General features: G+C 36.3%; 1 protein-coding gene across 1 annotated transcript in view; it reads left to right on the top strand.

The window, feature by feature from the left end:
* The window catches only part of HCN1 (hyperpolarization activated cyclic nucleotide gated potassium channel 1), a 192,425-nt gene that overhangs the window by 6,649 nt on the left and 161,238 nt on the right, over positions 1-24,538 (top strand). The window contains exon 2 of the mRNA XM_085213684.1: positions 15,365-15,788. Coding sequence (XP_085069810.1) covers positions 15,365-15,788 — 424 coding nt within the window. The remainder of the gene's footprint in view (positions 1-15,364; positions 15,789-24,538) is intronic.

The raw sequence follows: 24,538 nt of genomic DNA, 5'->3' as shown, positions 1-24,538 counted from the left end.
GCTTGGGAGCCATCTTCTATGTCAACATGTGATTTTGGAGAGAGAAGAAACTCTTAACCTACTTTGCAATGTTTAATTTTTAACCTGACAGTACAGTTCTCGTTAATTGCTTGAAAGTCCTTTAGCTGTCTATTCTCCGATTCTTTCCCAGAGGCATGATTTAATTTTAAAAATCATAGTGTATTCAGCTCTAATTATTGGAGGGCTTGTTCTAGGCACGTAGTAAGGTATGTTAATGACCAAAAACTGTATCAGCTAGAGTCAATGTCAGTGCTACCTCAAGGACACTGTCATTTAGCTTCTATAAAATCTCTGTTAATATCTTTTAATCTGATGATAGTCAGATTCAGGAAAGCTGCATGTTATTTTGAAATAATCTTACTACCTTGGTTTGCAATGCAGCTGGAATAAATCTGGAGTAAACTTGTAATCAGAAAATGTTCATTTGATTAAGGAAGAAATTCACCCATTATATAACAAACAAACAAAAAAGCTCCAAAATCTTATTTCTCCCCCTCAAACCTTTCCATATTTATGTTGCTGAAATTCCTACAACTTGATTTACAGTGTGTAGATAGGAACAGAATTCAGTTCTTACTTTATTAGTTTGTGTGTTGTTTGTGTTTGTCTTACCTAATGAAGCATGTTATTTAACAAACAATTTGCTGTGCTATTGGAATTTTACGTGCTGCTGACATGAATAAATTTTAAATCTCTATGAAAATCATACTTATTAAAAAAAAACATAATAACATATTTTGTTTTCACCTGGAAAAGCACAGGTATCTTTATGCTCACAGCCAAAGCTAACTAGAAATAGATAGATGGTTCCTTAGTTAGAAATCCATTGAAGCATGTGCTTACATTAAACCTTAAGTATGTGAAAAGCTGTACAGAAATAAAACATGACCTCAGTGTTCATGAATTTGGGAGTCAAACCTCCACATTACATATGTACTGTATTCTGGTTGCCTCCGGACTTTTTTCCTCCTCTCCTGAAAGTAAATACTGAAGCACTGATGTTCTCCATTTCTACTGTATCTTACAATAACTTCCCAGACTCTTGCTTCTCTCTAATGGCATTATTACACTGACAGATAGTATTCTGAAGTGAACTGAACTTTTATGGTATGTGCAGATATATCACAGAATACTAATGAAAAGTGATTTTTGTGACTTCCTCTGGCCACAGCTATGGATACTATACAGAACCTTCTTAAGATATGTGCATACCATGAAATCCATGCAGCTTTACCAAGGAGATGGAATGTATGGATGGAAGACCAGGGGAATGGAGTCAGGTGTTCATATGACTACTGGGAGGTTTTCCTTCAGGCTCTTTAGTGACTTCTTTGTTCATGCCATTTGCAGAACTTACGATTCGTGACACAGAGAAAATACTCTGAAATCCAAAACAATACTACCTCCTGCTCCCTCACAATGCATAGTAGCAGGCTTCTGTCTTCCCCAAATACATCCTAGGCTATAGGTTCCTTGGAATGGTTGTGTATGTGCTCATTTGCATTGATTTCCTGGTGAGGGTAACACAGCCAAATTTGTCTGTCACTTTAGTGCCAGACAAGCTGAACAGGAAAAAAAAGTGATTTTCTTTTTCCAATTAGGCATTAGTCTGTAAGACAGAAAAGTGGGATCAAAACATAGTGGTAAATTAAGGCAGGCATATCCCTCTGCCTTCAGCTGTTCGTTGGAGGCTTGTCTTATTACTTGCTTTACCAAGAATACTTCAGAAATATCCCGTTTTTCAGAGCTGGTTGCCCAGTCTTCCTGGAAACTGCGATGTAGGTGACTCCTTAAATACTAAATCCGGCTCTTTCTGTAATTTCTTTAAACAGTTTCTTGTGGTCTAACTTTCAGGTAGTGAAATAGAGCTTATAAACAACAAGCAATTTTCATTTGAAAGTTTGCAAGAACAGTGATCTTATCTGTGACAGATCATCTGAGTAGTTTTGTTTTCATTTTTGTTTTTACGAACATCTTTGCTCTTCCCTTATTCTGCTTTTCCTTCCCCTCTCCTCTGTCCCTTCCTGAAGATACAGTGGATTCCTTTATAGAAATGAAAGCAACAAAATGGTGGTTCACTGTAATTTGTTTGCCGTGTGATATAGTTCCTTTTCTTACTGTGTTTGTTATGTACGAGCTGCTGAGTTGTTGGGCTGACTTCCTCTTGGTAGTTGAACACACTGTCTTGTAAACAAAGACTTGTTAAGACTTTTTTTATTTTTTTATTTTTAAGGAAAAATGGTTATATGCACGATTTCCCATGATGTGGCCATGTTGGTAGATTTCTTCTGGGAAGGCACCCGGTGCAATTGAGCGTGCTGTTAATGTGTAGACTAGTAGCAATATATGTTGCCCAAATTGTCCCTCCAGCCCATTTATTGCCAACTTGGGAATTCTACTGTTGTGTACATCTATCACATTAAAGTTATAATTATAGGAAGCACACTTCTGTAATGCAGAGGAAGTGTGATATCAAGAGTAAGCACTACCAGATGGCAGGCAGTCTAACAGAGCGTTGTATAAGGGTCAAAATTGAAAATGTCTGAAATCCAATGGCTTATTAAGGAATAGACGTTGCATACATGGGAAAAATGAGAGATAACATAAATTAAGTATCCTCGTGACCGAAATTGACTTTTAATTGCGTGTGTTCTGTCAGTAAATATCTGAAATGCATGTTTTTATTAAGTTATGAATGTTTCTTGAAATTGGAGCAGAATACCAAGTGCAATGATAGACTGCTGGGCAGTAGAGTTTGTACGTGTATTTACTGAAGTCTTAAATTTGTTATGATGACCGATTCCTCTGACACAGATGAAAATAATTAGAAACAATTACAAAATGTTTGATGTTGAAAGGAGTTAAGTCCGGTGCTTAATAATTTTATTATTTCATGTACGTGTTTACTTAGCTAAGAGTGAACTAAATACAATGTAAACAATAGCTCAATCAAATTAATGGTTCTCAGTGCTACTTGAAGGAATAAACTATGTTTTTTTTTGTTTGTTTTGCTTTGTTTTTTCCTGCGTGCTGTCTTTTGCATGCAGGCTTGTTTTCTTTTGGCGAGAGATGATTGCCATTAAAATGGGTCTCTTCAAGACACCTTCAGTACTGTACCGTCCACTGGTGTGACTCAGTAATTTCCACCTGCCCTCCATCATTCCTGAGGACTATATTGCCATTTTTTTTAGTGTGACCAGGGACATTCTATCATTTTTAAGCCACCTTTCACAGTCTACACAGCATTGACAGATTTTCTATTTTTATGGAATGGCTGGAAAAATTGCAGTGAACTTCTGCTCCCACACTTGCTTCCTGCAGCACGGCAGTGATCAAATCTAGAAGGAGAGCCATGTTCACAGCCCAGGAAAGCAGGTACCAGGAAATGGTAGCAGATGTTGCTGCTCTGGTGAATGACTTCCCATGTTTTTCTTAGACCTAATGATTCCACTGTGCTACTGAATTGCAGTTCATCTTAGTATTGAATGTATATACTGGTTTTATGTCATTAACAAAAGTAATGGATGAAATGTGGTATTTAAGTTGGTTTAATGCTTCCAGTACAAAGTTTTTTCAATTTCTGGAACAGCTTTGAAAATGTGAATTTTACCCCAGGCTCTGGACAATGTGAGGGAATCTACAGAATATTAGATGAAGATATGAGATAGAGATTAGAAGCCTGTTTATCTTTAGATGTCAAAACCTGGAGACCCGGGTACTTTTAGCATCTGGACTCTGTGACTGAACATCCTTCACAATTCCAGCCTTAAGGTGTTGTAAATGGCAAGACTGATTTATAAAAACTGTTGCCCATGTGAATGCTCTGAATTAATATATAATAAGAATTTGCATATGGTTTGTGTTCAATTTCATTCAGATATCTTTCTCTGTATTGTGCATATAGATATAGATAAGTATATATATTTTGAATGAGCTGTTTACAGATCAATATTTTTTCTAAGATTCTGGTGAGAAGTTCTAGCAATAATTAGTTTCTTGTTGATTTCCTCCAATGAGTTATCAACATTCATTTGGCTTTTTCTTATTATTATGCATCTTTAAGTTAAACTTTTTTGAATAGTTCATAACTCACTGTCCTCCAAAAGTTCTGCAGAAGTATTTAGCTAAACTAATTTTCTTTTAGTTCTGAGGGGAAATTGGATTGTGGCTAAAATCTATTCTGAGATCTCCAAAGTAAAATATTATCTTTTGCTGAAAGCCAGAAACCTATTTATAAAATTTAGAAAAATTCATTTTTGTAAAAAGGGATGAAAGATAACGATGGACATCTGGCATTTCATTTGCCATGGAGAACGGATGTTCTTTTTGTTTTGGTATCTAAAAACAACAGTCATTTGTCTGCACAGTAGTAAATAGTTTCCCCATAACTTTTGCTGCTCTGTGCAGTTCAGGTCATAGGTCCCCAGCCAAAGTTTCTTATTTAGAGCTGCTTATCAGTGGCTGCTATTAGAGGCAGCTTCACTTGCCACACTCACTTTCCCTTGTCACCCCTAAGCTGAGCGACGTGCCTGATCACCAGAGCCATCCCATCCCTGGAGAGCATGAGGAGTGTTTCCTTTGAACTCGTGAAGGTTGGAGACAGAGAATTTCTATACCAAGAGAATTGACAGCCAATTGTGAAAAACGAAATGTGCTTCCAAAATATAAAGCTTGATGGTGGAGAAGTAGATTATTCAATAATTCACTTTTTTTTTTTTTTCTGATAAATATTTATAGGTGAAGCGTGTAACAGAGCCCGTGGTTAAGTTTGAATAAGTTTTCAGATTTTAATATCATTATCAATCTTTTATTTTTTCAGGCTGAAAACTGACATGTTTCTCTGCAGCTCGAAGAAATTGTCTTTTTTTATTAAATAATAAAGGCAAGTTGGATGGGAAAACTTCATCTAATGTACCTATTTTTTTATAATATCTTCACTTTTGATCGTTTTGTCTCAGTGAAGATAGAATATAAACTTTTATATTAACATATCTTGGTATCAAATGTCTTTCAGTATTTAAAACAACCATTTCATGTGACTGAATTAAAAAATAATTAACAGATACATTTTAACACAAAAATTTAACACATCTAAGTTTTTAGAAATGGATCTTGACCACTATTCCATTGTTGTACTGAAATGGGAACTCATTTTTAGTAGCAACCACAAGAAACACAAGCCCATCAGTACTGCTGCTGGCAAAGGCATACAGGAACGAGAAAAGCTCTCACTGCATGTTGAGGCAATCTTTCTGGTGTACCAGATGTTGCAGGTTGTTGTCGGACTGTTTTCACAGTCCGAAAAATATCTATTCAATTGGTGTTCATAGAGAGGATGTTGGTTCTTTTTCGAGGGGAGGGAAGGATCTTTTCTTCTTTCTCCTGAATAAAATTGCAAAAATGCTGTTTGTCAATATCATTCAGTTGCACCAATTGATGTCCATAAATCTCAGAAATGCATTTTGCATCCCCAGAAACTTAATTTGTATTTCAAAGCTCTACCTTTGGCCAAGATTATTGCAGGTTCTTTGTGAGAAGTTTTCTCCGGGATTTCCTGTGCGGAAGCCGGATAGAATATTGGCAGGTGAAGTAGCATGTAAAGGAGGTAACGCTTAATTAAATCATGGCTAATTCTTAGGCCAGTACCTAAAACATCTTTGAGCATCATGTATTCTCCTTCTTGTTTGCTTTTCTGTTTTGGATTTTCCTTTTTTTTTTTTTTGTTTTAAGCAAGTGAATATCAAGTCAATCTGATCGCTGCTCTGTCTAGCAACATAATAAGCTGATTTGTTTTGGCAGTGCAGGCAGCAAGCTTGTGCTGTCAGAAGGATGGAAGGATTGAAGCACGCAGTACATGAATTGGGAAGTCTTAAAAAATGTTAGTTGTGTTACACCCATTTAAATATTATGGAAGATAAATGGCTAATGGAGCGATTTGGATGCCAGCTGAATAATGAAACATAGAGGGGTTTCTGTATGTGATTGGCATGAGGATGAGAAAGCTGCACAAGTTGCTTTTTGTGGTAGAGGCAGGTGTTTCACTGTATGAAGTGTGAATTAATGTTTTGAGAGATCATAGGGAAACCTGATATTGAAATTCCTAGCTGAGCATTTGCTTTCTTCCCTGCATCACCCTCAATCAGGGTGTCCTAATGTGGGTATATGGGGAGAGGGTTAACCTGGCTTGTGGAAGGTGCTTCTGTTATTTCTTAAAATATGTACCATGCAAATTATTTTATCAATTAATTGATGTTTCAGTGGTATAAATGAATTGATAGCATAAATTGAGTTTACAAAACATTGACTGAAACGTAATACAGTTTTTATTTCCTTTTTATTTTAAAGGTGGTACCCAACCTTGCCTGAAACAAAAATTTCCAAGAATGATACTATATTCTGCTGACTGATAATTCATGTTTGAAGTTACTTGTTGGCTTGTATTCTATCTTTTACAGTAATATGCAGAGACATTTTTACACCTGGCAAACTTCAGAAATATTGGCATCTTGTGTGCACTAAGCTGAAGCTTAGTTTTGTTTTTGTTGTCAGAGATATTCACCTTAGAACACAAATGTTCACAATTTGGTGGTAAAAAATCAGTGTCCTCACCACTGCTTGTGCCTAGGATGTATTGAAAATGACTAAGGAGTGCCTTTCAAATAACCCCTTGTCCTGATGCTCCTCTAAAGATAAGTAGGAAAAATAGACTTTTCTCTATTAGCAGAAACTTTTAATGTTTAAAGATTACATTGATAGCTGGGAGATTGAATTGGTTAAAAAAATTATTAAATCACCTTATTAATTCTTATTCTTCCATAATATGTAAGTAAACATATTGTCATGTTAACCATAAAGTCTTTGCTCATTTCTGTACTTTTCCAAGTATCTCTAAAAACAAACAAAAAAGAATGCTTTGACAACAATTTTAGAAAGCTTCTTCCAGTTAAAGCCTCTCAACTTCTACTTCACATAGAAGCATCTTAAATGTCATGTTTCTAATTGGCACCCTTAACATTTCTGTCACTACAGAATTCCTAATGAATTCAAGTGCTCCAGTGTGAGATATGAGATTATTTTGCAGCAGTATTTTTAGATCTCCATCTCTTTCAGAGTTTTTCTCGTGCTTATAAAGTGGTCCCTTCTAATTTGAGGATAGGAATGCTTTTTCTCCCTTCCCCCAGATATCATCTGCTACAGAAATTTGCTGACAGTGTGTGGCAATTTGTGATTAATGTGATTAATTTAAGGGCCAGCATTATGAATCTGAAACATCAGTTGGAGCACTACACAAAATGTTTCTCAATACTGAGAGGCTATGGCACAGCAATTTGAACAGAGGGAGTGAATCCAGGAAAGACGCATCACTCGTAGTGTAAGGCATGTTAGTACAATTTTGATGATCTGATACATTTATCTTGTGATTGGTGTACAGGTTGTCATAAATAGATTCAGCATCTTCCAGCAGCAAATTCAATTCTGTGTTTGGACTCCACCAGAATTTTTTCCCCAGTTGGTAGCTATCTGGATGAGAGCACCAGCCTGTTCTTTTTCTGATGAGCAGAGATAATGAAAGGAGGAGCTGTGCAAAGGCAAGGGTGGTGTGGTGTCAGAACTCCATCAGGAGCATGTGCTGCTCTTGCCCAAGGTTAAGGGAAGTCAGGCTTTAATTCTTCCTACTGTAGTTTAATAAGTTTCTCTGGAGAAAAAGTAACTGCAAATAGCAGATGTATTCAGGCACTTATGGTAGGGGATTATTGGCTAAAACCAAAGAGACTTATTATTAAATAATAGTGCCATGTTACATAAATTTATCTTGTCCTCTTCATCCTCCTCCCCAGTATGCACTATGGGTAATACCACTTCACTGATTTTATTTCTTCATCTCAGAATACTACTGGTACTGTAAAGTGCTATGAAACTTTGGGCAGAAGCTACTGGATGGGTAGTAATAACTATAGATCTTCTAATGAAATGTCACATCTACTGCCTAACTATTAGTTGAATTTACTGAATATATATATTATTTTAATGTAGGTAAGTAATTTTAAAGTCACTATCTATGGACAGTGCTGTGACTTTACTTTCCTAATAATCAAGCCTGTAGAGCACTCAAGCTAAACATAAACAAATGCCATAACCGAAGAATTTTGAAAATAGCAAATTGTTGATCATTGACTTGCCTGGGCCCTGATCAGGTTCCCTGATGTAATTCCCTCATGTAATCATCTGCCTTGTGCATATAATCACAACTATGCAGCAAGCTGCAAATCTCCTGCACTGTGCACTATTATAAGGTAAAACTCGGGGGAAAAAAAAGTAGGAAACCCTGTAATTTGTTAATCTTTATATGTATATATTTATACAGTGCATAGCTGTGTAATAAAGTGGAGTCAGCATTGCTGAATTCTATTTTCTCACTAAAAAAAAACCCCAAAAAACCAGCATGGCACATAGTTTGGGTCTCTAAGCATATATGTCTAGGTTTGAAGTGAAGGACTTCAGTACTGGTCTCACATCAAATGGAGTTTTCTGACCACCAGAAATCTTCATTATTATTTATTTTGCTTGCTTTTAGTCTGAAAGAAAATGAAAACATTGAGCTAGAAGCTTAACGAGGTCTACTACTGCCCATAATTAAAGCTGTGAAACTGAATTTTCAGAACTTCAGCCTCCTCACACACCAGTCTCAGGCAGGTAGAGGAAGCTTTTCTGATGCTTCAGAAGCTTTCCTATCTAATTCAGTGAGAGGTCATTAAGCTTAGTATGTGTTAAAGAAAAAAAAGTAACAAATTTGGATTAAATTTTCATCAGAATTAGTAATTTCGTTCTTAATTTGTAATACTCCTTCAGTTCAAGATTAGCACTTGAAGTTTAGGGGTTAATCTTAGTACTCTAATCTGCTGCTTTAAAGTTGGTAGGAGTAAAGCATTAAAGGGCGTGTGTCAGCTTTATAAGACTGAGAAAATCCGAGAATGATTGAGGTGGGAAGGATGTGTCTGGCCTAACCCCTTATCAAACAGGGACACTCAGACCAGGATGCTGTCTAAACTGTTTCTGAAGATCTCTGAAGAGGACATCCACATCCTCTTTGGGCAAAAAAGATTCCTTATTTGTTTTTACTTAAAAGAAGGTAGCAGTTGTCAGAGCAGAAATAGAGGGGAATAAAGAATATAAATGAAAACAATCAGGATAATATTTTATTTTAAAAACAAATAAACATACAAAACAACTTTTGCCTAAGGTTGGAAAAATCAAAAATTGATGTAACTTAAATAGTCTTTCATGTGCTACATCTAGAGTCCAGAACTTGTAAATCATGGAAGCACTCTATAATATATTTGGAACTTGTAAACAATCTTCTTTCCATGGTGTGTGCTGACTGATATTTCTAGTCAAAATGTAAGAAATTTCGTATTTCGTTTACGTGCTGCCTTCTTAAAAGAAGCATGGTGAAATGGACACCTCTGACATCGTGAAAAGAACTGGGGGGCCCTGATGAAAACCATCCCTTCTTCCTCCTCATGTCCTTTCCAACACATTTCAGTTATTCTCTGTGAGGTTCAGATGTTTTCTGGTGTGTCTAGCTTTGCTGTCTGTTACTGAAAGAATAACATCAATAGAGCTGCAAAGCAAGAGAAAGATAGCATGTTCTGTAAGAATCAAATTCTGACATGGCTAATCCTGAGTTTAGTAGTTGTTACAGCATGCTGTAATGAAGTTTTATATTGCTGTTATTTCTATTAAGATTTGTTCTTTATAGCACATTGATTTCTCTGTTAGGTGAATTGATGAACCATGAATTAAAAGAAGAAAAGCTGTGTTAGAAGGTGAGAGAAGAATGCTGAGTAATTGCATCTGCTAGTTGATCAGTATATTAAAATAAAGAAGAAGGCAGATTTTCTATGGAAAGTTTGTGAAAAATTTCATCAGATCTTGATTTTCTGTATCGTCAGATTTGGATTTAAAGATATTTTGTAAACAATTTGAATTTCTCTTTCAATGTCCTTCCACTTCATAATGTATGGGGCTGATGAGTACTTATGGCTGAATAACATGAACTTGTTTCTTTTTCTGCTGTATTTGAATAATCAAATTATTATGGTCTTCCTGGAAACTGGAAAACTGATTTTAAGGAAGGCCCTGACTACTCTGTAGCCTCAAGTCACAACACCCAGTGTCCTAGAAATGTTGCTCACTTTGTGATTTGTGAACACCTCTGACAACTTCTGTTAGGTCAATCTGGGTGTACCATTAGAATAATCATATATTAAAATAGGCAGATTTAAGGAAATTGGGACTGTCAATGGGCAGCAACCTGAAAATAATAGGAAATGCAAATCTCAGTGACCTCTTACAGTGTTGTAAATACAGCAAATTATGCAGCATATTAACTACTTCAGAGCTGAAGTTTTGTTCTTTAAAACTCAATTTTCTCTGTATGGAATATATGAAGTGGAAAATAAAGTGTCTGCTAGAATTTATAGTGCCTTACGTTACTGAGCTTAGTACAAACATTGATTAATTAGTACTAAAGAGTTCTTTATTACTTCCCGGGTAGTCACATTTTAAACAGACTGTCCTATTCTGGATAACCAGTAGCAATAAATAAACTACCAAAGCTTAAATGTGTTCTGGGAAAAAAAAAAGGACCTTGTAATCAGTGAGTTTGGAAATTATAATAGATAAATTATGAGTGAAAAAATCAATGAAGGAGAGCTAAATTCAAAATAATTTTACTTGACAATTTTAAAGTAACTGTGATGCATAAAATGTTTCCTTAAAATGAGTAGAAAATTTCTAAAGCTGTCTTTTTATATTGCGTTAGCACTGAAAGGTTTTTTTTACCTAGAGATATTAGTACACTGAGAAGCATTTCAAATGATTCAGTCTGGTTTCTGTGGTTTCGGTTAATGGTAAGTTGCAGTAGATGTACTGACCTAGCTTTGCAGGAAGAGTAACCTCTCACTATTTGCTAAGGTAGTTCTGGCTTCTTATTACGTGCTCTGAATGCTTATACCAGATTCATTTTTTTTTTCCTAATTCTCAGCAAGTTTGTGTCACAGCCTTACCACCACTCCCTTGCTTTTTGCCAACATTTCAGAGCAATTTATGTACATCTGGAGCTTTGAGATAGTATGCTTTTAATATCTGTAACTACCTTCAGTAGTTCATTGGAGGAATAATAATAATAAAAAAAATATTAAAAAGCAAATAAAAATAGCTTAAAACAGAGAGATACCTCTTTGTCTCAGTAGCAGCTCCTTGCACTGTCTCATAAAGCTTTTTAGCAGGCCCTTGTTACATGAATAGTAGGATGTTCTGAATCACTGGGCAAGGAAAGCACTGTATTACTTTCTTTGCATAGATTACCAAGGGCAATGCAGAGATTGGCATCTAGTTTTTCTCACCTGAGAAAAAAGTGTTGTATAGTGGAGCCAGGAAGGTGGCATGTGGAAACGTTTTCCTAAAGGAAAACATATGATTCATTTGAATGAAAAACTAATTTTATAGTAATAGGACTTTTTCTAGCTACCTAATCAGATTATACTACATTGTGCACTAAAAATCAAAGCACAAAACTGATGCAGTCTCAGAGTCCTTAGCATTAGATTTTGTTACTGAAGCCCTGACTTGACCATAACTTTTGCTGACATTCAGTGTCAGGAGCCCTGGTGTTTTGCATAATCACAGTGGATAACAATCCGTTAAACTGTATTATTGTAGGATAAAATCAGCTGATTCAGTATTAGATTTTATTTTGGCTGGGTAGCTGTTTTTTATGTGGCTTTGGTTAGCCTTAGTTATATAACTACATAACACCCTGCTGGTTAGGCTTAAGAGATCTAAAATCCAGGAATGGTTTGTTTAGGAATGAGCCACAGATACATGTACATCTCCTGTGATTTTTTTTTTTTTTTTTTTTTTTTTTTTTTTTTTTTTTTTTTTTTTTTTTTGCTATTTCCCATTCATTTCAGGGTTCCTTAGAGAATTCTGTTCCTCAGAAATGCTTTGTGAAATATTTTGGTTGAATGCTTGAGGTAATTGAACCCGTCAGCCTGGTAACAGTAATATATAAATCTGTGGTTCCTTCTGTATTGTATTTTTAGTTTACTGATAAGGTATATAGTACAGCAGTAAGCCTACTGTAAGAATTAAAGAAACAAGGAAATACATTTGGAAACTTGTGCCAATGCAGAGGTATGGCAACTGTCATAAGTGTTGAGCACAAATACTTTTATAGTGTTTAGTCTTCACATTTGTCGTAAGACCAAAAACATGTAAAACAGAAGTCTCGCTGTAGTACATGGAAAATTACTTGTAAAGTCTATTCTATGCAGCTTCTCTGTGTATTAGTTAAAGGAATTTTGACTCAACTGCTAGTCCAAACTTATCTCTGTAGGCTTACCATCAAATGAAGAATTAGGAATTCTTACGCCAAGCTCAGTCCACTATGCCACTCTGCTTTTACTGTGCTTCACAGTTACAGTTAGTTGTTTTGTATTCTTAGATCATCCAAGAAATATTTTCTGAATTAAGCTAAAAACAAAGGAAATTTATAAATCCAGATCATTTAGAGAACATATTTGGAATCTAATTAAAGATGTATGGTGCATGCAAATTTAGAAAAAAAAATACATTTGTGATTCTGCAACACTTTGTCTCCTATTAAACTTATGTAGTTATTGTTAGTTGCCATGGACCTTTGCCATGATGGGAGTGTCATGTAGCATGTGAGATGGTTTGTGCTAATATAATGGAAGTGACCTGGAAGGGTGTACTGAATGCTGTGCTGGTGGCAGGTCTACCACACAGATCTCATTGCAGCAGTTGGCCTGCTCAGGTCCTGGAGAAGCCATTCCTGCTCTTCTCTTCTAGAAAGTTCAGTGAGAACATGAGAAACTGATGCAGACCAGTTTCTGTGCCTTTGCAGGTCATTTAGCTGTACAGATCATGCTGCCTTTGCTTACTTGTAATGTTGAGTGCATGTAGTTGTAAACTATCTCTCTTAGTGAATAAGACATCAATGATTTTTATGGGGTGATCCCGGAAACATGGAGGTACTGATACCACACATGGAAATGCATGAAAATCATAGGATAACAGAATAGCATAGAGTAGCAGAAAGCTGTGAGAGGTCATCTAATCCCACTAACTGCTGAGTGTAAGACTACGTAGTTATTTCTGCACTCAAATGGGACAAGAGTTTAACACTTTTACAGGTTCCGTTTCTGTTCTTTTGTTGATCAAGAATAACTTTATTTGACAATCTAACATTCAGAAGTTAAACACAATTTTCTAAAAATCTGTTTGATAAATATTACTATTCACGGAAATCTTCCATCAGAATGAATGTATATTTCTTGTAATAGGTAGGCTTACTCTCTATTTCTGTAGTAGATAATAAATATATGAGTCTGGCCATCTGTATGCTTACAAACACTGTAAGCATTCAGAGAGGAGCAGTAGATGATTCTGGAACAAAACAGTGCATTTTATGCAGTGGAAGTTGCAACTTATTATTCAAGGTTCTTAACTAGCTTTGAAATAATGTAATCTGTTGGGTTGTTAAAATGTGTAGAAGTTCAGTTCAGATTATAGAAGTGGATGAAAGTTTTGGTGTTGTCTAACATTGGTTTCTGTTTTTGGCTTCTATGATTTCTTTCTTTTTCTGTGATGTTATTCAAGCGCTGTAATGGTGTGATTGCCTTTGTAAGTACGTTTAACATGTTATCAGTTAAATATTTGGGTTTCAATTTGGACAGAAACCAGAAAAAATAAAATAACTGCATTGATAAGACACACGATTGTCAGTTGGCACCAGTATTACTTCTATATGCACACTACGCACAAGTTTTGACAGGAGACTAGAGAAGTATGCAGGATTGAGTCCAGAGAGTTGTGGCCAATGGCTCAGTGTCTAGATGGAGATTGGTGATGAATGGTGCCAGGGGTTGGTGCTGGGGTTGGTAATTTTTAGCATCTTCATCAGTGACACCAGCAGTGGGGTCAAGTGCACTCTCAGCAAATTTGCTGGTGACACCAAGCTGTGTGGTGCAGTTGACACACTAGAGGGGTGGGATGCCATCCAGAGGGACCTAGACAGGCTTGAGCATGGGCCCAGGTGAATCTCATGAGGTTCAGCAAATCCAAATGCAAGGTCTTGTACCTAGGTCAGTGCAACCCTCATTACCAATACAAGCTGGATGAAAGGATTGAGTGTAGCCCTGCTGAAAAAAACCGGGGGTACTGATGGATGGGAAGCAATGTGCCCTCACAGTCCAGAAGGCCAAACCATGCATCAAAAGAAGCATGGCCAGCAGGGTGAGGGAAGTGATTCTGCCCCTCTACTCTGTGCTGATGAGGCTTCATCTTGAGTATTGCATTCAGATGTGGAGCCCTCAGTACAGGAGTGACACAGACCTTCTGGAGCATATCCTGAAGAGGGCCACAGAAATGATGCAAGGGGTGGAACACCTCTCCCATGAGGACAGGCTGAAAGTGCTGGGGCTATTCAGCCCGGAGAAGAGAAGGCTGTGAGGTGACCTGTGAGGCCTTTCAGTGTCTATAGGGGAGATACAGGAAGGAAGTGACAGACTCTAGCAGGGTCTGTGGTGATAGAACAAGGGGAAATGGCTTCAAGTTTAAAGAAGGTAGATTTAGGTTAGATATAAGGAAACGGTCATTTACAGTGAGGGTGGTGAGGCACTGGAACAGGTTGCCCAGAGATGTGCATGCCTCGTCCCTGAGACTTTCAGATCGAGGCTGGATCAGGCCCAGGACAACCTGGCTTAGCTGTGGATATCCCTGTTCATTGCAGGGAAGTTGGACCAGATGAACTTTAAAGGTCCCTTCCAACTCTGAGGATTCTCTGTTTCTCTGTTTCCATGATAAGTCTGCTGGGTGCCACACATGCTTCCATTTCAGATATACCATTCATGATTAGCACAGTATTGGCTTTATTCTAGATACATACTCTTGAGAAGTAAAGCAGATAATGAAAAATAATAATTACTATTCTACTGACTGTGCATAGGTAGGAGTTAAATTTATTTATGTCAGAATCAGGAGTTCTAGCACAAACAAAATGTTTAAGTATCCTTATATACATTTAATTTTTATATGAAAGCATAGTATAATTGCTAACCTAATTTAAATGCTAACCTAAAATACTAATGCATTTAGGTAAAATTAACACCAAATTTCAGTACTGTAATTTGTTTGTTTTTTGGAATTTTGGAACCAAAATTGTAGTTGAAGTGAAATTAGTAGTGTGATAGAGGTCATTTTTCTAAGCAGTTTATGCCACATTGCATCAACCATTCTGTTTCTTTCATTTTTTCAGATTTTACTGGGATTTAATCATGCTCATCATGATGGTTGGAAACCTTGTCATTATACCAGTTGGAATCACATTCTTCACAGAGCAAACAACAACACCATGGATTATTTTCAATGTGGCATCAGATACTGTTTTTCTATTGGACTTGATAATGAATTTCAGAACTGGGACTGTTAATGAAGACAGCTCTGAAATAATACTGGACCCTAAAGTCATTAAGATGAATTATTTAAAAAGCTGGTTTGTGGTTGACTTCATCTCATCAATACCAGTGGATTATATCTTTCTCATTGTAGAAAAAGGAATGGACTCAGAGGTTTACAAGACAGCAAGAGCACTTCGTATCGTGAGATTTACAAAAATCCTCAGCCTGTTACGCTTATTACGCCTTTCAAGACTGATTAGATACATACACCAGTGGGAGGAGGTAAGAGACATACATACGATCATAACATTGTTTGCTTCTATTCCCATAAAAAACTGGTCAGGTACCTCTGAAGAGCTACTCAAGACCCAGGTTAGAATAACAGGCTTTTACTCACCAGTTGGCATAGTTACAGAGACGTGTTAGTAGAAAAGCCCATTTGGAAGAAAGCACAGAGCAGTAACCATCTTCTGTCTGATAACCACAGAAATAAAGTGTGTAGGATTGTCAGCGCAATTGGGATGGACGAACTCCTACATGAGAAATTTTAGCAGCCGCCTAAAACTGCCCTTGATTTTGGTGATTAGCATTTAGAAGAAAGAAGTAAATGCTTTTTCAGTCACAGAGAACTAGAGAACTTTATATATGTGTGTGTGTGTATGTGTATACATTTATACATATAGACACAGAAGAAATTGAAACCACTTTTAATTGAGTAGATTTCCTAGAACATTCATTTTTTCAAGGCTGTATGAAGGCTGAATTAGTTGAAAACTGACCTTCTTTATAAAAATGGGGAGTTCAAATTTTGAGTCATTTCCTTCTAAACTGTCAACTCCACTATTTGTAGATGTGACCTTATGCTGCCTGCCAGTTTGGCTTGGTGACATTTACAGAAAATTATGGCATTCCCTAATTTGGCTTGCTTATAGCTAGGAAGCGTTTAAATCTTTGGCACATATTACCATGATTCAGGCATTTCATTTCTGCCTGTCCCCATTTCTGCAGTTTTAAATATCATAATATGTTTTAAAAGGAAGTGCTAAAAACATAGGAAAAATAACTGCTGTTTTCTACATCTTTTTTTGCAGCAAGTGTAAGAAGAATTATTTTGTATTTTCACTCAAATGCTATTTAAAAACTGCACTTATTTATTTAAATGAACTTTTAGATAATTAAATGAATACTGGAGAATGATTTTCTACCATTTGTGTGGGCTTTTTTCCTACTAGATACTGTTTTAAAGTATTACGTTCACATTCTGATTTAGCAAAAACCTCACTGCTGAACCTCCTCACAAACAAAGTCAAATTATATTAAAACAGCATGATGCTGAATGATACTAAGTATCAAATGTTTAACAAATTTATAGTTGTTTCTCAAAAACCTGAAATAGATCATTATTCTTATTAGTATGTTTTGTAAATTCTACTTCTTTACCTCCATGTAATGCAGTGTAACTATATTTTTTGACACAGAAATGGAGCACTGCAGTTATGTACTCAATTTAACTGAGGCAAATGATTAAACATATCTTGCAGTTCTACCATAAAGCTGTGCTTTTGTCTCCTCTGTGCTTTACAGAGAGACAACCTTCTGAAACATGTTCAATGACATTATAATCTGGCAGCTTGAATTAATAGCTTGCCACTATAAGGCCCTACAGAAATGAATACTTTTTTTCCCCTTTGCTTCTCTGTTATCAATGATAAATCAGGTATTCTAAATCAGAAATAGTTGAATTTAGAGCTGACTAGAACTAGAAGTGAACATAAGATCTTGTCCTGTCTAGCAATGCCTGTTGCTGCTGTAATCTATAGTTCAAGGCTGCTAATTTCTCTGAGGTGCTTGGTTGTAACCTCATCTTTGACTCTCTTGGTAATACTTAAATAATGCTGGCATTTATTAAAAATGAGTTGAATCCATCTTTTTGTGTTGGGTAACACATTATAAAGCTTGCTGATTGTTCTCAGGAAGGTGGAAAGGGATCAGAAGTATTATTGTTTCTGGGTCTGAAACTGCAGGGAGGCAGCTGTGGGCTTCATGACTACTTTGAACATAGACGACTTCTGGCTGGGAGAGTGTGCAAGATACCCTGAGGTAAATGTAGGCTGAATGAGATATTGATAAATCCTAAAATGAAAATTAGACAAAACAAAATAAAACAAACCTCTTTTCTCTAGCATATTATGCATATCAGAAGTCAAGGCAGTCATATGAAATTTTGTGTTTGGCATTTGTTATCACAACAGTGATATATGGAGATGTGAGACTATACTGCACAATGATCAAGGACAACTTTGGAGAGTTGTAAAGTTTTAAAACAGCAAAACTGGATAGCCAGACTTAGCTTAATTTGGAAATGATGGTCAGATGATCACACAGCGGCAGTCACAGTCAATGCTGGTCATGTTAATCTGTTCTGTATTGTGTGTACACATGAACTACAGACAGCACCCAATGACTTAATTTTTATAATACAGAGCTGGAGCCTGTTTCTAAGTGTTTAAATGGATTGAATATTGGTTGCCTGTGGGCTGACATGTTGGTTTTCGGTATGATGAAGTTATGTTTAAAATAATACATATTTATATGCAAATAACGAGCATTATGTCAAAAATATTGAGAAGACAGGCAGCAAGCTCATTCTTTGTAAATTGTGAAGCATAGACTTCCTGGAAAACTGATAAATGAGCAAGCCAGGTTGTATAACAGCACTGCTATCCCACTGAGGTATTTGTTTGACCTTAAATAGTAAAGATAGGTTAAAATTAGAGTTTTTTCATTTTCTTAGTGTCACATACCTAATATTTAGTTGGTTAGTATCCTGAACTCTAAGAGGAGTTGACAAAAATATTAGAGATTTTTATAAGACACTAGTGAAACACAGTTTGTTTTCTTTCTTTCCACATTATTTATACCAATGAAATTGGTATCAAGCTGCTGTCAGTTCCATCTAGGTAAGCAGTGTTTGTGTTGCAGAAGCTTTCTCCTTAACTTCTAAAAAGTAACAGAGCTCTGGTCCTATTAGGCATGGATGGATTAATATGTTGGTCTGCTGTAAATAGTTTACCCGAACAAATAACTGTGAGAATGAGAAGAAACATTTAAAGTTTCTTGAAAGTATGGGGGACGTATTGAATTTGCAAACTGTTATTCATCTACAGAATCTAATATGCCAGTCTCTTAAAGCCCAGGTGCAAACAAAGAGATAACAAAGAGATACTTATTTAAAAAAAAAATATTATGTAATATAACATTTAGGGAAAAAGATTTATTTAAATTGCTGATTGCAGAAATTGCTTTTGCAGTGATTTCTGACTGTTTGTTGCTTTTTTTGTTGTTGTTGATTCCGGCTTTGGTTCCAAAAACCAACCAAACAAAAATTCCTAACTAAACAAAGAAACAAAAACACTAGAAAAGCAAAACACAAACATGAATTACAGGATCTAGTGTATATTTACTTTAATGTTACTATATTCAGATAATCCAACAAGACAGAACCTGTATCATATTGCTGACATGATCAAGAATTGAATATGCAGAGAACTAGACAGTGGATAACATAAAAACAAAGCTATAATAAACTATGTCACTGAAATAGAATAACTGTAAATATCGAGTGGTGACATCCATAAATCTTTTTTGGAAAATAATTCTAAAAGTATTGAGAGTGATTTGTTTAAGCTCCTGTACATCTTACATAGATGTGCACTCAACTTGTAAGTTATGTTACCAATGCTCACAGGTAACCAAACAATTAAAAGATATTCAGAATTAAGAATAAATACACTGTTAAATTAGTTTATGTTCTGAAATAGAAATTCATTCTTTTCCTCTGAGTTTCAATTAAGAGGTTACAAATGATTTACCACTTTGAATTTACCTATGATAGAAATTTACTGATTTTTTCAAGTGACAGTTTTCTCCAAAAGCTCCTTAAAAACACTTCAAAAGCCTTTCTTAAAGCTATTCTAATTGCAGGACGAGACCTAGTAGATGTGTCACAGAATCACAGAATCAGAATAACTGAATGGCCAGGGTTGGAAGGGACCTCAAAGATCATGAATCTCCAACCCCCCTGCCACATGCAGGGCCACCAACCTCCCCATTTAATACTAGACCAGGCTGCCCAGGGCCCCATCCAACCTCCAGGGACAGGGCATCCACAACCTCTCTGGGCAGCCTGTTCCAGCACCTCACCACTCTCTCTGTAAAGAACTTTCCCCTGACATCCAACCTAAATCTTCCCTCCCTCAGCTTAAAGCATTTCCCCTTGTCCTGCAGTTATCAATCCTTCCAAAAGAGTTGATTCCCCTCCTGTTTGTAGGCTCCCTTTAGATATTGAAAGGCTGCAGTGAGGCCACCCCACAGCCTTCTTTTCACCAGGCTGAACAAGCCCAGCTCCCTCAGCCTGTCTTCGTAGGGGAGGTGCTCCAGTCTCCTGATCATCTTTGTGGTCCTCCTCTGGACCCTCTCCAACAGCTCCCTAAGTACCAGTAAATACAATTCTTATTCCTAAAAATGTTCCATAAATATTTCGTTCTGAGATGCCTGATTCTTTAGGTTTAGAATAGATTTTAAAGTCACAGATTGCTTATTGCAAGATTTGCAAAGAAGGTTAGGTTTTGCAAACATTCATCCAGGAGAATGTGTAGTAATTTTAAGTTGCATCATGTTTTATTTTGATTTGGTTTGTACTGAAATCTGGTTCCCAATTTGGGTAACCTTTTCAAGGTTAATGAACATACAGAACATTTGATGGGCATTCTTGCTTTGCTAAGGCTCCACTCTTAGATGAAACTTATTCCCCAGATTTATGAGCATAACACACAAAACGTCTTTACTTTTTACTTTATTATTTCTATAATCCCAATAATACAGAGCTACCAAATCTCATAAGTAAAAGCTTTCTTGAATTATGAGCCTCTCCAGAGTGCTTAAAAATTAAGTAAATATGGAAGTGCTTTGCCAAATCAAGTTCTATATTAACAGTTTAATCTGTTGCTGCCACGTTACACAATCCTAATTATCTTTGATGACCACTAGGTGTCCCTTCCTTGTTCTGCTTGTTAATAACCATACAGAAATATATATATAACTAGATATGATGATCACTACCTAAAAAGCATACTGTATAACATGTTTGTGGTACCTGGATGACAGAAGAGGACTCGTACTTGAGCAGCATGCAATTTCTGTGGTAGGTATACATCACCCCCTTCATTACATCAAACCTCTTCATTTCCTTATAACCTGCTGAGAAGACTAGATTTATTGTGTCTCCGTTTGATCACTTATTAGGATTCAGTGTGACAAGGGAGAGATGATGACATAGGTAGGTACTTGGTAAGGCTGGGTAAAAACACTCTTACATCTTTACTACCTGCATTATTCATTTTTCTGTGTCCTCAGTAAAAAGACAGTGAAGAGAGGACTGTGTCTCTAAAGATGCCTTCTTTTTATTAACGGTGTTGTGCAGTGTTCTTTGTTTTAATTAACGGAAATGGGAGTCGACATAATGTTTTTTCTTTCTTTTTATTCAGTTTTAATTCCTCTCCTCTGTGGCAATAGTTTAAACTATGTTCTCAAGATCCAGTAAAGTTATATTGCTTAGTGTAGTACAGCAAAAAGGACACCAGTACAGTTCATTTTAAAAAATGTTTTGGTGTAAAATAGGACATACTTGTTTATTGCCTACTACAAAAGCATCAATCAAATCTGAGTCTCCAGCTCATAGGAGTTACAGGGAAGAAATTTGGTTAAATAACTTCAGAGAGAAAGAAGATATAGTATGAGTAAGAGAGCCTACCTTCTCTTACTGCAATTACGAAAGCCTCTAAAATTTTGCAGAAAATTGTCTGTACTGATTTTTTTGGCTTTCTTACCATTGAAAAGACTGAAATAGGAGAAAATTCATATTTTCTGCAAATTTCAACTGTAGGAAACTGAAAAATCAAGTTTTGCTTTCTTTTTTTTTTGGGGGGGAGGGGGGAATTCTGCTTGGAAAATACTGCATGCCTAATTTATATAAATGAGTGAGCTTGTGTTTAGCACTGAGTAAGCTACTCAAACCAGGGTAAGTTATTCATGTTGTTCTCCATGTTGTTGTTCATTGAGCAGATATTTGATCTCATGTACGCATCTCACACAGATGACTTCCATTTCATGCTGTGCTTGTCTCAAGACACCTGATTTTTAATCCTATTATGAAGTTGTCTTTACCAGGCGAAGGTGTTGTCATGTGTACTTGACACATGCTGACCTCCTTCACTTCTTACATAATCTAGACAGGAAAAAAACATGCTATTTGCTTGTGACTTGAATTGCAAAGTCTAAAAGTGTTCCTTGCTCAACACAGCTATGGTAGTAGATCATCTCTGTAGGTTCATCGTAGCATAGAGGTCCATCCATGTCAGATGGCTGCTTCTGTTATCCATGTGGAGTCGCATGGTTTGGTAGAGAGCTCTCAGATGTTGAGAAGGACAGCATTTGAGAAGCTAGATGCTGGTTTTCCAGTAAAGGCTGTTCCATTCTGAAGCACATTTGTACTTTTCTTATAATGTGACAACAGCAACTATTCTATTCCTGGTAGGTTTAATAGTCTACTTCAGTTGCACTGTTTTAATTTATTTTTTCGGATTTTGAGCATGCAAAAAACTTCTGTGTTCCCCCCCTGCATTTAATAGGAACATTTCATTATTTCACATTTGGATGTGAACCTATTCATGGCTCTTACTCAGGGCTGCTTTATGACAGGGTTTCTACTTGAAGCCATACAAGCTGATCAAGTAGCATGCAGAAAAGGATGACCAGCCCACTTACACAGGGGGGACACACTGTTTGTGCCTATGAATTGTGCTGTCTGTCAGGTCATTACGGGTAGGACTCATAGTGCTGGTATTCCTCCATAATTTGATTGTGATGTTGCCTAATGGATAGTCTGTCTCTGACAGCTATTGAGAGTGAGGTATTTTATCTGTAGGCACTGATCCTGTGGAGCCAGAACCCTTCCTGCTAGCTGTTTTCTCTTCTTACTTAAAATTAGAGAGTATAAAAGTAGTTGAAGCTATTGATGCTGTCTTGATTGTTTAATTCTAGTCTACTGAGTATCATTTGCTTACATGCGTGGAACTGAAATGATAGAAGAGTTCTACAAATAAATAATACATTGATTCTGAAATAAAGTGTGATATACTGTGGAAGAATATGCGAGTTAAAATATTTTCATAACAGCAAAAGTCAGTCTCATGATGTACAGATATGCAAGTCTGAGTGCTTAAATAACAATTTTTTCTTCTCTGTCACATAATGTACAAGCCTGCTCTACGTGTTTTGTTAGATAGGGCACCCAATCTTGACTGAATTGGTAGTGTTCAAAATACGAGAATATATTGGAGCTATTTTCCTAGAAATCTTAGTGTCTATATGTACTGTCAAACATCGGGTCAGTACATTATGCTCAGCTCTGCAGTGCTTTCTTATGTATTTCAATGAAAATTAGATATCCGAGCAGCTAAAGCGCATGTGCATGAGCTGTCACTGATGTAGGTGATGGAGCACACTGAAGTTTTTATTTGTTCGCTCTTTTAAATTCTGTACAACAGTAGGAAAACACATGTAACTGATAGCGACAATTAGAAGACATTATGATCCATCCTCTCCTAATAATAGAATAGTAGCTGCCAAAAAAGAACAGCAGATTTTTAGAGCAGGCAATTAGTCAAATGCAAGCAAGACATAGTATTCTGTTCTTTAATTTCCTATTTTGTAATTTAAGCACAATAACTTCCACAGAAAAATATATTTCTATCCACAGACTAAATAGGAAGTGTTATGAATGTGAGCTTTTTCTCTTCATCTTCTTACCCCCTTGTGCCAACAAGGTGCCTTTCGTGTGTAAGTACACCGAGATAGTAATTGTGTCAGGAGATAAACTGTGGCCTTAAATAAATCTCCCTGAACTGAGATGCTGGAAAATAATGCCTTGTATAATAACAGATCTGTTGCTGGTATTCTTGTTGGATCTTTTATTTCTATTTTTGCGTACATAATGCCAACAGCTTTTAAATTTGCACCCAAGTTTTCTTTGTTTTCATTTTCTCTTTGTGTAGCTGCTTTAGATATTGCTAGGGATCCATAATCTCCACTTAAGGCTGTCTGAAGTAGAATTACTGGTCAAATAAATTTTTTCAAGGCAATTTTTTTTTTTTTTAAGAATGCAACAGTATGTCTTTACATTGCTAATCATTACTAATTGAAAGTTGAGGAGGAGATTATACTGGAAGAATAAAAACTGATGGTCAGAAGCTGGGTATGAACAATTTTAACTTTTTCCTAACATTTGGCTTCGAGAAGCATTTCACTTCTTAAGTAATCATGTGTTAAAGGATAAGTTATATAGATTTCAAGTTGATACAACTTCATCCTCTACTTGAGGAAAGTTGTCAGTTGCTGTGAACACTTTTGTAAATTAAAAAAAAAAGAAATAAAAAAGCAATAAAATAAAACCAACCCATCAGTTATGTTCCTATCTCTGTGTAGAGAACACTGTGCTTGTGAAACTGCAGGCTTTAATTAATGTGGATTTTTAGGATAGCATTACCTCAACTGTCTTAAGTCTCAGAGGCAGAAAAGTGAGATTGGGCAGACCAGCTTGCCTCATCACCCTTCCTCACTCATGTTGTGTTCCTTAATTTGTCTGGGCACTTTGTCAAATAAGAGCAGGGAAATAATACCAATTCACCACCTGTCAGCAGGCTGAGGATCATGTTCTGATTTTGATCAAATTTGACTACCTTCTAACTCAATAAAATACTTGGGATGCTACTTGTTTGAAGAGTTGCTGACTCTCACTGAGGACAGTGGAATAGGAGTTTAATAGTTAATTAGGAGCAGGATTCTACTTTACAAAGCTAAAGTGGTCTAAATTAACCACTCAGGGAGAAAGAGGCAACTGTATAAACCTATTTAGAAACTACTAAGGAGCAGGGTTGACAATGTAGAAATAGCTTTTCCAACTGTTAAGTTGC

Source organism: Meleagris gallopavo, chromosome Z (assembly GCF_905368555.1).
Source record: "Meleagris gallopavo chromosome Z, MGAL_WU_HG_1.1, whole genome shotgun sequence".
In the NCBI taxonomy this organism is placed as follows: domain Eukaryota; kingdom Metazoa; phylum Chordata; class Aves; order Galliformes; family Phasianidae; genus Meleagris; species Meleagris gallopavo.
Note: the sequence above shows the minus strand (reverse complement) of the source record. Positions and strands in the feature narration are given on the sequence as shown.